Source organism: Hetaerina americana, unplaced genomic scaffold, assembly GCF_022747635.1.
Source record: "Hetaerina americana unplaced genomic scaffold, ioHetAmer1.1.p SCAF_4, whole genome shotgun sequence".
In the NCBI taxonomy this organism is placed as follows: domain Eukaryota; kingdom Metazoa; phylum Arthropoda; class Insecta; order Odonata; family Calopterygidae; genus Hetaerina; species Hetaerina americana.
Window position 1 is genome coordinate 37182875 of NW_027286985.1, and position 12753 is coordinate 37195627.

Consider the following 12753-nt stretch of genomic DNA (forward strand, 5'->3'; position numbering starts at 1 on the left):
TCTCCACAACGATGCGTGACGAGGTAATAGGACGATAACAGCTTTGAAGAAAAGAAGAAAAAGAATTCTTCAATAGGGAAGCGTGCGATCGCGAAAGTTACGCGGGTAATACGATAAGTTTTAATCATTCTCATGGTGGTCGATATGTCTTATCTCGTTACTATGGTCATATCTACCAAAGCAATGATAGTCTTGGTCCATCCACTTAGGAAATATGCCGATCGATCGTTGGGGTCAGAAGTAAACGAGCGAAATTGATGCCTTCGGATTAATTTAAATCCAATTATAATGTCGGCTTCGATAAGAAACCTCCCATTCCATTAAATTCCATTATTTTTGTCTTCAAACCGGGCAGGTTTTATTTAGCTTCAACAGATTCAGGCGAGATGTAGTGGAAGTTGGTCATTATGAGAAACACAAAATTTGTACATTTCCATAGATTTCATCTTTGTCTTTATTTAATTTTCCGGATTTACAAACGTTAGTTTCAGTGTTACTACGATTACTATCCAAATGTATTCCTCATGTTTTGTTAGCTCGAAGTAAATGTCTCCGATCTTTTTTTAACGTAATCATCTAACGTTACCTAATAATAACACCGAATTGATGCAGGAATGAGGTTAAGATTCCTATCGGCATTTCGAAATGTACTGCCACGTCGCATCACACACATCACCTACACCAAATCGCATATGTACTGCCATCAAAATTATTATTACAGGAGAGAGTGTACCCTGTAACAGTTGTACAAAAATGTAATTATTCAAAACTGCATTGGTTGCAATGACCCTCAGTATCTCCTATATGCAATTCCTTGCATTCTTCAAATTTTTTCCAACAACCTTCTGTTCTCCTATCATCCAATCGCTTCTTCATTTGTCATCCTTTCCGAGCATTTCATTTTTCTATTCTTCAGTGAACTCTGATCCCGAAAGCCTCTAAGGCATAAGCAATTTACGATGATCGTAACAGAAGAGAAAAAGAAGGGAAGGGATGGAGGATTGTTGTAATTGAATTACGTGAAGCATTACATCATCAATACGAAGAAGCGTGTAGAAATGAAGAGATCATCGAGAAACGGCCAAAACAAGTTGCTTGAGAGCAATTACACGAATGTGATGATAAAATCCTGCCACGAAATCATTGATGACACTGGCATCAAAATTGGGAATCGTTATATTAATTAAAAGAATAAATAACGATTCAATCATTAATATTTTCTTGATTTGCAGTTTTCCAAAGTGTACACATTTTAATGGTCATAATTTTAAGTGTTTGACTCGTATTGTAATTAAAATTAAAACTCTCTAATCGGGTATCAGATTCTATACTTGGTGGATTATGGGATCGTAGATTTTCGCGGCGTTCAGATGAAAGACTCTTCATTCTCGGGATGTCTCCGCGTAGGTTGTTTTTCTGACAACAGTTTCGCCCGTGTTTCAACGAGCGTCTTCAGGTCGAAGTGCCGGGACGTTGTTACGTTGCTGCTGATGTTGAACAACGTCCCGGCACTTCGACCTGAAGACGCTCGTTGAAACACGGGCGAAACTGTTGTCAGAAAAACAACCTACGCGGTGATATCCCGAGAATGAAGAGTCTTTCATTTGGTGGATTATTTGTGCAATGAAACGTCGTCAAATATATGCAAACCTTATTGTTGAACTTCTTCATTTATCGCACAGTGAATGGATAAATGTAGCTTGGTACATAGCAAGAACTATAATGGAATGATACTTTTTGTTCTTCTAATTTTTTACGTAGGTAACTCGCTCGATGAAAGTAAGTGGGCCCAATGCAACAAGTTAACTGAAATCAAAATCTGATCTTAATCCCAAAGCCAAAATTTTTATGAGCGTACTACCTTTGATGGGCTTATGACTATAGATAAGCTGGAAATCATAGAATATTGGGAAACTTCAATGGATTATAAAAGTCACAAACCCAATTTCCTGATAACCTGACTATAAAGACTGTATATTGTGTGTAGAGGAAAAAATATATGAGAAGAGCCACCTCACATATCTGTACGAGTATATTGCGTCTCAGGCAGGCAGGTATAGCCTACGTAGTGCGATGGGCATAAGATACAAGATTACGGTTCTTCTTTTAGTTCAAAGTAAGAAGAATAGTAAAAATAGCATTAATTTTTTATTCTTAGATAGTGTTTGATGCCTATGCAAATACTTTGTCTAGTTTGCAGCAATTCGTTAGCTAGTAATATCTACGTTTTAAACGTGAATATTTCCCATTGATGTGTTCAAATTTTCATTTGCTTCATATATTAAAACTTGATATATGTTTATAAAATTTTGTATAGTACGATAAAAAGAGTTTTTAAATGTGGCTTTCACGCAGATTATAATCTCAATACATCTTCGGTGATGTGCAAGGGCATTCAGATAGTCTCTAAGCTCTAGCATATTATTTATACATTTTGGAAAGGGATCGCGATGGAATTCATAAATAGCTGATAGATAATACAGGATAAAAGTTCTGACCAAACATTTTCATATGAATGCTTTGTTGGCTTCTCTCAGTGATTATTTATTATCCGATACATAAATTGAGTCCAAAAAAGCCTATTCCACTCCAATTTTCTCGAGAGATGACGTCAGCATCCACTGGGGTAGCTGACGTCCACAGACTTAATACCCACCAGCAATTAACTACGCTCAACTAAATAAACTAACCCACTTGACCGTTCGTGACTCAAACCTCAGTATTGGTCTTCCCAATTAACATTAGTTAAAATGAGTATAAGTTCTCAGCGTCAAGGTATACGCCAATATTCGGAATCAAATTGAACGGTCGCTTTTTCCAAGATTAAAAATAAAATAAAACACTCGTTTACTTGCGTTCTTTCAGTTTCAGCTTTCTGAATAATAAACGAGTGTGGCATAGTTCATCAATAGGAGCTTGAGTAATTCTTCGGTGCGAACAATTATGTTATATCAATATACCATTTTGCCGAAATTAGGATTTGATTGAAAATAAACCATTACTATAACTGTATGGACAAGATTTTCCTTTCCAGCACCGTCAGTGTACTCTGAGAACCCTCTTAAACGGCTTTTACTCAGGGAAAATATAGAAATCGACTGAGCAACCGAGTGGCCTAATGTCCTCGTTCTTTGAATAGTGGCCTAATGTTCTCGTTAACACCATTCCCCAGCCACCAAACTAAGAACAAATTGAGTAGTTCAGTTTCTTTATCACCAAACTAAGATTTTGATTCCTTCATTTCATGGGGTCCCTCCTTTTTTCCTTTATTCCATTTCTTCGCTCTTATTTGCATTCCATTTCGCTTCCCTATACATTTGCATCTTCTTTCCAACTTGTTTGCTCGTCTTGCCGATGAAAAATAAATAAATCAATTAATTTTCGCTGCTGTTTTTCGTAGTTAAATTGTCTATGGTATTGCAGCATAGCTGTCTTCTAGAACTGAACTAGCTAGGGCTGAAATAGTTACTCGGGAAACAAGTCAGTTCAAACCTAGTGTAGTTTCTAAAACTGAAGAATGAATCTTGTTGAAAAGACTTGATATCTCTAATATGATATCTCAAAATCCAAATCTCAAGCGTAATTAATGTTTAAATTCGGCGGAGGTATTTGAGTTTTTGAGGTACAATTTAAATGCCTGCGGCCACATTGCATGGTAGCCACTAAAATTCATTTTAGGGAGGTTATATTAAAATTCATAGCCCGAAGTGAGATAAAAACCAACAACCTTTGGGTTATCCGGCGAGGGCATACTCCAGCAGAAGCATCTTTGCGCCATTTCACCTTTTTCTAAGACAAATTTGTTCGTATCACTTCATCCAGATAAATGCGGACTTGTCAATAAACCGGTAATTGAATTTGTGGTCTCCCATGGTTGCGTCACACTCATTCCTTGGACAAACGATAGAGATAATTATTGAGGTGAGGATGTAGGGTTATAAAGAAGTACAACTCCACATCCAAAGTGCTACATTTAAATTCACACATTAAGGAAAAAAGGGGACAGCATCCCTGTTTGAAGGGGAGGTGATCGGGATAGGGAGACGGGGATAAAGGGCACCATTCTTATGAATGGTAGGTACCATTCTTATAAAGAAAATTACCGTTCAGGCATAGCAATGGATTTACAGATGGACCTTCGGCCAATTTTTAAACGGCCATATATCAATATGCTAACAGTGGAAATATTAATCTAGTTAAGGTCGCGGTTCTCTCTTTTTAGTTGTTAATTAATGCACGATATTCTTTCGTGTAATAAAATGTCAACATGACAATTTCATAGAAACTTGATCATAATAGTAAATTTAAAAATAACACTTAATGGAAGACTTATTATAACCTTAACCAGATGACACCCATGACTACCTCAGGGATATAAAAATGTGCATGTTCACGTATCCGTATACTCACTATCAGGCAATACCTTCTGATTTCGACATAACATCATTAGAATCAATATTTTTTACCTTATGAATAGAATTCATCTACGTCATAGGATGATGATGAATTCGCTCCTAAATGTAAGTGTGGTGTACCTAACACATTAAGGTGAGCAAGTACTTTTATAAATGCGGAGATAGCTTATCTCGAACGATATAAGGAATCTATTGCTCGTCGACATCACTGTTGTGAATAGACCGCCCAAGAGCAATGGGTTTCCTAGCAATGAGGCATCTCGTCCTTTTCTCTCAGCTGCTGGCATTTCTGCTGGTGACTCATGCCCTCCCTTCTCGGTCGCTGCCAAGGGGGTCACCGAGAGAGCGTTGTGATCCCTCCAAGTGCCAATTACCAGCATGCCGCTGCTCCGGTACCGATATTCCGGGTGGTCTCGATCCTAAGTCCGTGCCACAGGTTGTATAAATTGCTGTAGCATGTCTTTCCATCATATGTTAGTGTTATGACTAATCCTAAAACTAAAAGATATCCATAAAAATCGCAGCCACTCTTAAGCAAATAGCAGTAGATACATTTTACAGTGTGTTTAGACTCAGTAGCCGCCTCTGAACTTAAAGTGGAGGTAATGAATAGAAGTGGTAGAAAAAATAAGTCAAATTTGCACCGATACCAAAAGTGTTATGGAATAAATGGAATGGAAATAGACAGTCGCAGAATGCATTTGGCTCTGTTTAGTGATATTTTTGTGAGCAACTGGATTTATGAAAGTCAAAAATAAATTGAGATTCACAGCATTCACGCGGAGTTATGATATTATAACCCAGCAAAAAACTGAGAAGGTAGATCAAATGTCATGTTAGTCATTTATAAGTGAAATTTTATGCCCAAAAATTGATAGAAACATTGTATGCAATCGTTACACGTAACACTGCCACAGTTATAGTAAACCGCAAGGTTTCGAAAAACATCAAAATTTGGGCACTATGAGGCTTAAAGCCATAGGAAGCCATACCTCGTCGGAGATTTTCCCCTTTCTTTTTTTTTACCAATTTCCACAATTAAAATTTATCGGTGAGGGTCTCTATCCTTTAACATGTAAATCTTCAAAGGTACTTCCTTTCCCTTAAATCGAGCCTCGTGAGTCCATATATCTTAAAGGAAAAGATGCACATAACATGCAAGAGTACAGTTCTCTGTATGACACTTGCAAAAATTTAAAATAATTTTACTACAACCATCGTATTTGTAAAATTAAGTTAAATTTCACTTAAAAATATTCATCACACATTTGCAGACGGCTTTAATGCCACAAATCGTAAAACTTGCCAGCAGGTAAAAATATGTATTTTTCCGACTAGCAATGTAAGATGTATATTTTTCTAACCTTATGCTTTATTTTCCTATTACAATCGGATATTAGATGGTTCTACTGACGTATGACGACGCAATCACAAAACTTTTGTACGACGATTACTACAAAAATGTATTATTCGACCGAAAGAACCCAGACAACTGCAACATTTCCACAACTTTCTTCACTACACATGAATATAATGACTATGGAAGAACGAATTGGCTCTATCGTCAAGGACACGAAATTGCATTGCACAGCATTACGTGAGTAATACTTATTCGATTTTGGTCAAATCTTCTGTTTTGAGATATATTCGGTGGGCATTGTTATTAAGTACATGAATTTAAATAAAGTTCCATATTAGATTATGAAATATGACATCACCATGATAATTGCCATGCCTTTAAAAGCCTAAGCGAAATATTTGATTGGATTAATGGTGAATATAGAAAATATTTGGAAAATCGGAAAGGAAATGGTCGCCAAAGTTCATAACGATAATTCAGTAAATAGAAAGCTCGACCCTATGGCAATATGAAAATCTGTTCCTTGCAAGGCTATAGATAATGTCCATGTAATCTTTTTTCTCCAATTTTCGCAACGAAAAAACATAGATAAAACCTTTCATGTGATGCTATTCCAACGCAACAATTCATGTTTCGTAGTATAATTTCTATTCTTAAATTATAATGCTAGGCGATTTCTGTCAGAAGCTCACGAAAAAATTTGTGCCAGAGAATAACACTTACATACGTACACATACAGTTTCTGTATCTAAGTCTCTCGCTGTGTGGTGTAGTTATAATAATTCTTTCCAATTATTCTTTATTAGACACCAAACTGGGCTTGATTATTGGAAGGATGCTACAGTAGAAACCCTGACAAACGAATTTATCGGTCAAAGGGATATACTCAACATGTTTTCTTTGATCCCAATCGAAGCAATGAAAGGGACTCGTGCTCCATTTCTTCAAATGGCGGGGGATAACACATATCAGATGTTAACCGAAAATAATCTGGATTGGGATTGCTCATGGCCGACGAACCAATTCACTGATCCTCCGATGTGGCCTTACACTCTGGATTACACGTCAAATCAGGTATGCAATAAACTTTTAACTTTTTTATGAAAAAAATGTCCAATATCATGGATATTCTTTATTATTTCTTGGAGACGCCAGCTGGTAAAAGTTTCTTTAATAACATCATATCTATCTTTGCTCCACAGCGTACTTTAATCGTAATAGTTTTTCAACGAGTAATAAATATTCGATTAATTCACAGGAATGTCCGATCCCACCCTGCCCAGAATCTACATTTCCTGGTAAGTGGGTGGTTCCAATGGTTGACTGGTCGAGTGATGACGGCATTCCCTGTTCAATGGTCGATACTTGCCCCTTGTAAGTCTACCGCTATTTAAATATCGTTTCTGTAATTATATTTATTCAAAATGCCCTGACGTTTCAGGTTCGCCAATGCATAGTACATTTTTGTCAGAGAACATTCTCTTTATGATAATTTTAAATTGCAATTTGCAGTTTTACTAATCAGTCTTCAAAATTTTTTCAAAGAATATCAGAACCAGATCAGCTCCTTAATTTCATCAAAGAGAATTTCCACCGGCATTACGACAGCAATCGCGCTCCCTTCCCGTTTTTCATTCATGCTGCTTGGTTTGCAGCAATGCCCATGAGATTTGACGTCTATAAGCAGTAAGTAAATAATCAAACCTATTTTTACCTTGAAAACGAATGAAGTAAAGTTATGGTTCACTCCACGCTAAGAGATACCAATCTCGCAGCCAATGACTACCATGTAAAACACAATGTAGTCTATGATATACTGACTTCATTTGGTGGAAATCCGTATTTGTAAAAAAAAGATACTTACTCTTAGTGATTCCCGACACAATTCTATATTTCTCATCACGGTTTCAACTTTTGAACTTAATTTTCAAGAAAATGCTAGAGATTCTTTTCAAAGCAATATCAGAAAAACACACACACGTGGATAATTATTAAGTTGATTAATTTTCAAATGAAGCCTGCTGTGATTAGGTGGCATAACAAATTAATTTTTTGCATCTTTTGAATTACAGTAGAACTCAAATTGACTAGTTGAAGAAGTTTCAACGTAAAATATATTCTACTCCTTGTTTCAGATTTTTGGATTATTTGGCGACCCTTCCAGATGTTTATATAGTTTCCGTTTCTCAAATGCTGGAGTGGGTGAAGAGTCCCACACCCATATCAACACTCAAAGAACTTTGGAAATGCTGGGAAATTCCGGAAGAGAATTGCAAAAAGCCAAGAAATTGTGAGCTCATAAGGCAGGACAATGGGGAGACTCGCTACATGTCTTCGTGTGTCACCTGCCCTGACGTGTACCCATGGCTGAATAATACATCAGGAAAGAAAGAGTGATGAATGCAGCAAAAAACAGGGAGAATCTATGCTATGAAAATTAATGCCTTTCGTGGGAGAGAATAAGGAGACGTTTGAATAATGCTCTTACTTAATAATTGCTTTTGACGTGTAATTTTCTATTAAAATATTTTAATGAACAATTTTGCTATCTCCTTTTTGTTCTTTATAGTTTTTTTCTATTGTTACTTCACATTACATGCTCAATGAGAATGTTAGACGAACGAGAAGAGGAAGGAAGCCGATTGGCTTCTTGGATGTTATACCGGAGGAAGGTATGGAAAACTCGATCAAAAATAATGTAGAGTTTCCGCTGGAGGAACACATCATGGTACGCTCTACTTAGTTGTCAAGGACTATACAAAACATAAATTTATTCGGTAGGCTACCCGTAATGATTAATTCAAAATTATTTGATCCATCTCAGCCGGGCATTTTTTATGCTTAGTAATATTTTTAGTCCGGGAATGGGGAAAGAGTATGCATAATGCCTGCACAATGCTGAAGAAAATGGTCGCGGAACTTGCGATTTAGTAATCCTGGCAGTGAAAGCTCTGGAAAATAGAAAGCACTACAATCATAAGGTAATGGCTAAACACCAAGAATTTTTTGCACTGAATAAAACTGTTTCTACTCTTCAATTAGTCTGTCCTTCTCCGTGTCGTCAATACGAGGGCTCTTCGATAAAGTATATCATGTTTTTTATTTCCATTAAAGATTGTGAACATTTTTAATATTAATTTAAATTATTTCCTTGGTGAGTATTTGTGTGGAATAAGTTGGATTGATTTAAGCCCAATAATTCGCCAGCGGCAGCTTGCAACCTGAAACTCCCCAAACCACACTCAACACTAGAAGCCCAAGGCTAAATGAAAACACCCTGGGCTGAATTAAAGATTTTTGAATGGTCGCTAACAAAGGGTAGTCATGCATTACGTCAGCTTTAATGCAGTAGAAGTCACTTCAGGAGTCCCCAAGGGAAGTGTTATCGAAGCTCTTTTTATTCCTTATTTACGTTAACGACATTAACCCTGTGGTTAGTAGTAAGATGACTTTATTTTCGGACGATGCAGGGATTAACAGAGATATCCGTAGTTCTGAGGATAGCGTACCATCTCGTATATACATGCGAAATATATACATATACGGTTACTAAAAATTAAGAAAAACTTGATTTTTGACGCTGCATATCTAGTGTGTAATCACCCCCGCCACATGCTCTAACGGTGGCTTTCAGAGTACCACATATGTACGAGGGGCGACCCAAAAATAACAGGAATGTTGTCGTGAAACATATGTGTCAGCACATGCGATGCTGGAAAAATTATCCAAGGCCATATTTATCTCAAAAGACTACATATTAAGGCAACAGATTAGATGCTGCAGCACGATACACTTAATTGACGGTCGCACATCGAAAATATTCCTGTTAAATATCGCTTGACAAAAATTATCATTTACATTACCAGTCGTTGTACATATTCTACTTCGATTTCAAGTAGTAAATATGACGTCGGGTTTTGTGAAAGCGTGAACCTACTCCTAGCTGCTTCTCCGTTGGCATGGTTTTCCAATTTCATTTTTCATGAAAATTTTAGAATTAATTATTGAGTTTGGTACTAAATGACATTTTGAAGCATCTCCTTGAGGAATTGATGGTCCTCGACAATTTTTCTTAAACGAAAAATAATGCTTTCTAATGAAATATTAACTCTGAGAACAAGGTCGTAACCGCTGAGTGGCATGGAATACAAATTGGTTGATGAGCCTCGATTGATCGGAAAGTAATTCTATTGCATGGCGAACCGGAAAATTGCATGAAACTTCAGAACCTAGAACTTGGGGCAAACACTAAGGTTCAACTGGCAACATTAAAGTGAGAAGCGACGAAACGGAAGACTGGAAAAATGGGAAAGGCCATAAATAGGACTAATCGGAAAAGAAAAATAAAAAAGTCCGTTGAGACAAAAGTCTTTGTTCCAACACAATAAAAAAGAAAACAGAAGGGAACGTCCCAAGAAGACAAACAAGATACAATGCGCAGAGCACGCGAAAATGAATTAAAGAAAAAATTCAAGTTACAAGGGAATTAGTAGTTGATTAGGTAATGTTTAATGGAGAACCGCAGTCCAATTCTTCAGCATTTGGGTTGCAAAACTGATGAAAATCCTTAACATTGATTTCGTGACTAAAAACTTCGCTTAGGACTAAGCATAACAAAACTAAATGTAATACTCTTCGTTTATTTTATTCAATTTTTTAAATGACCATTTCTCTTTTATGAAGCATATTTTCATAAAATGGCATGAACTTTCTCTGGTTCAGATCATTCTTTTACGCCAGTTACCACTTCAACTTTGAAAAGTTCACATTTCAACGCTGGGCATCTCCTTCGGGGTTATCTATCCACGGATACTGAGGAGGACACGGAACGCACGATTCCATATATCGCTCCTCGCAGATGTCCTCCCGGGTCAAATGGCATTCAATCGGCTGGCAAGCATCCTCCGGCACCTGCCAACACTTCCAGAAGTCGCCCATATTCGATGTCGGAGTCGGATTTTGGATCCACTCCAGCACTTGCGAAATTGTCACTATGTAAACATCGTCTAGGCTTCCCAAATAGTCCAAGAACCTTAAATAGGAGAAAAGTGGGAGGAGTAATTGCGGTATTATGCCTCAGTAGTACTAGATTGATTTTTATAAAATAATAACGAACAAATGCAGAGTCAATTTATTAACTTGATTATAATTGAGCTCGTCTGGCTAAGACTTCGCTTAGTAGAGGCTAAGGATTTCGATTTTTTTATAAATTCACTTGCATTCATCTGCTGACTAATTTATGGCATGACTATTTCACCGTAAGCTGAAATTTTCGGCTACATAGTCGAGGAAGAATGGAGGCACAAACATTCTGAATGCATTGATAAAAATTTGAATAAAAAGCAAACGTAATGGCTGTAGGAGAAATTCATCAGCGAAATAACAGTTTACACTTTGCTTTTGTTTCCGTATTTTACTCTGACAACATTAATTTGCCAATCTCATGCTTAGCAAAATAAATGCCATCTTATTCACGATTCCTTACAGGCTCATTTATCTCCACTGAATCCAGGATCTGAGCCTTGATCATTCCAGGATCTGGATCCTGACCTTGAGACAAGACGATGAGCAAAAATCAGAGGGTTTTCTGATGTGGATGTGGAGAATAACGGAGAAAAGAGTTGGGTATGAAGGAACTTTGAGGACGAAATTTCAAATAAGGTAGGCGAAGATAGGACGTTTTACGGGGGAGTCTGAAAATGGCAAAGAAAGTGGGGGGAGAAAATACGGAAAGTGGGATGGTGAAGGTAATTGTGGGGAGAGTGTTGTGTAAGCAGCGTGGAGGAAGGAATAGAATTGGCTTTTAAGGCAACATGAAGGTAGGTAGAGGTTACGCAGAAATGAAAACTGGAATTACTATATGTGCGGTAAATAAAATAAAGTTCTCGTGATAATTAGAAGATAATTGTAGTTAACCTAATAGGTCCATAACTTATCTTTCATCCGTAGAATACTTTGAATAAATTAATGAACCCATACTCAAACCAGTACATTAGACATTTAGTTCCTTACTTGTTATACGCATCGAATCTCATGGGAAGAGCCGAGAACCAGCCAGCGTGGAGAAAGAAGGGGAACGGAGCCCTGTTTCCGTCGTAATGGCGGTGGAAGTTCTCCTTCATGAACTCAACAAGTTTGTCCTCATCGTCGATGCTGGTGGAGAGTCCAATGAGATAAAATATTAACGCCTTATTTCAATTTCACTCCTTTGCAGCTACCTCTGCTTAGAGGATGATAAAGTTAATGCTGTCTCTATATTATAGTTGTGTCTTCACCATCTTACAGTTTACACACATCTTCACATCTTACAGCTCTTTGCCATATTGGTAATATCCATTTTAGTGAAGCATCACATGTTATATCCATTGTTAATTGTGTGGTACAACCAGTTAAACGCAAAATCAGGGTGAAAAGGATGGGAACAAAATTTAAAGCATTACCACAGACAGAAACTGGAACACAAAATTCAATTCTCCCAACCAGATAATTCCTGTGTTGTGTCCTTTATAAGTGTTTCTTTATACATGCACATATATATATATATATATAACGATTGTACGGAAAAACTCACACGAGCGGCACAATAATGGGCTGACACAATATAACACAAATAGAATAGAATAGCAACATTTAAAAGGACACTCACACGGTAAATTGTTCGAGCTTTCGGCCCTCTCAGAGGACTGCCAGTCTCTCTTGAAGAAGGCCTCTGAGAGGGCCGAAAGCTCGAACAATTTACCGTGTGAGTGTCCTTTTAAATGTTGCTATTCTATTCTATTTGTGTTATATTGTGTCAGCCCATTATTATGTATATATATATAATTATATTATATATATATATATACATATAATGTAGAAATACTCACAAGATCAATATAACGTTTGGACAGCGCATGAGAAAATAAAAATTTAAATAGAGAACACGTAAAAGGACACTCACATTTCAAAAAGTTTAAGCTTTCGGCCTTCTCTGAGGTC

The 12753-nt window shown here is 37.0% G+C and overlaps 1 protein-coding gene across 1 annotated transcript; it reads left to right on the forward strand.

Annotated features, from left to right (window-relative positions):
• The first annotated feature begins 4793 nt into the window (after positions 1–4793).
• Positions 4794–8172, forward strand: LOC139692164 (chitin deacetylase 7-like). Its single transcript, XM_071590227.1, has 4 exons — positions 4794–4807; positions 6582–6849; positions 7034–7149; positions 7911–8172. The coding sequence occupies exons 1-4, from the start codon at positions 4794–4796 to the stop codon at positions 8170–8172; spliced, it is 660 nt and encodes a 219-aa protein (XP_071446328.1).
• The last annotated feature ends 4581 nt before the right edge of the window (positions 8173–12753 follow it).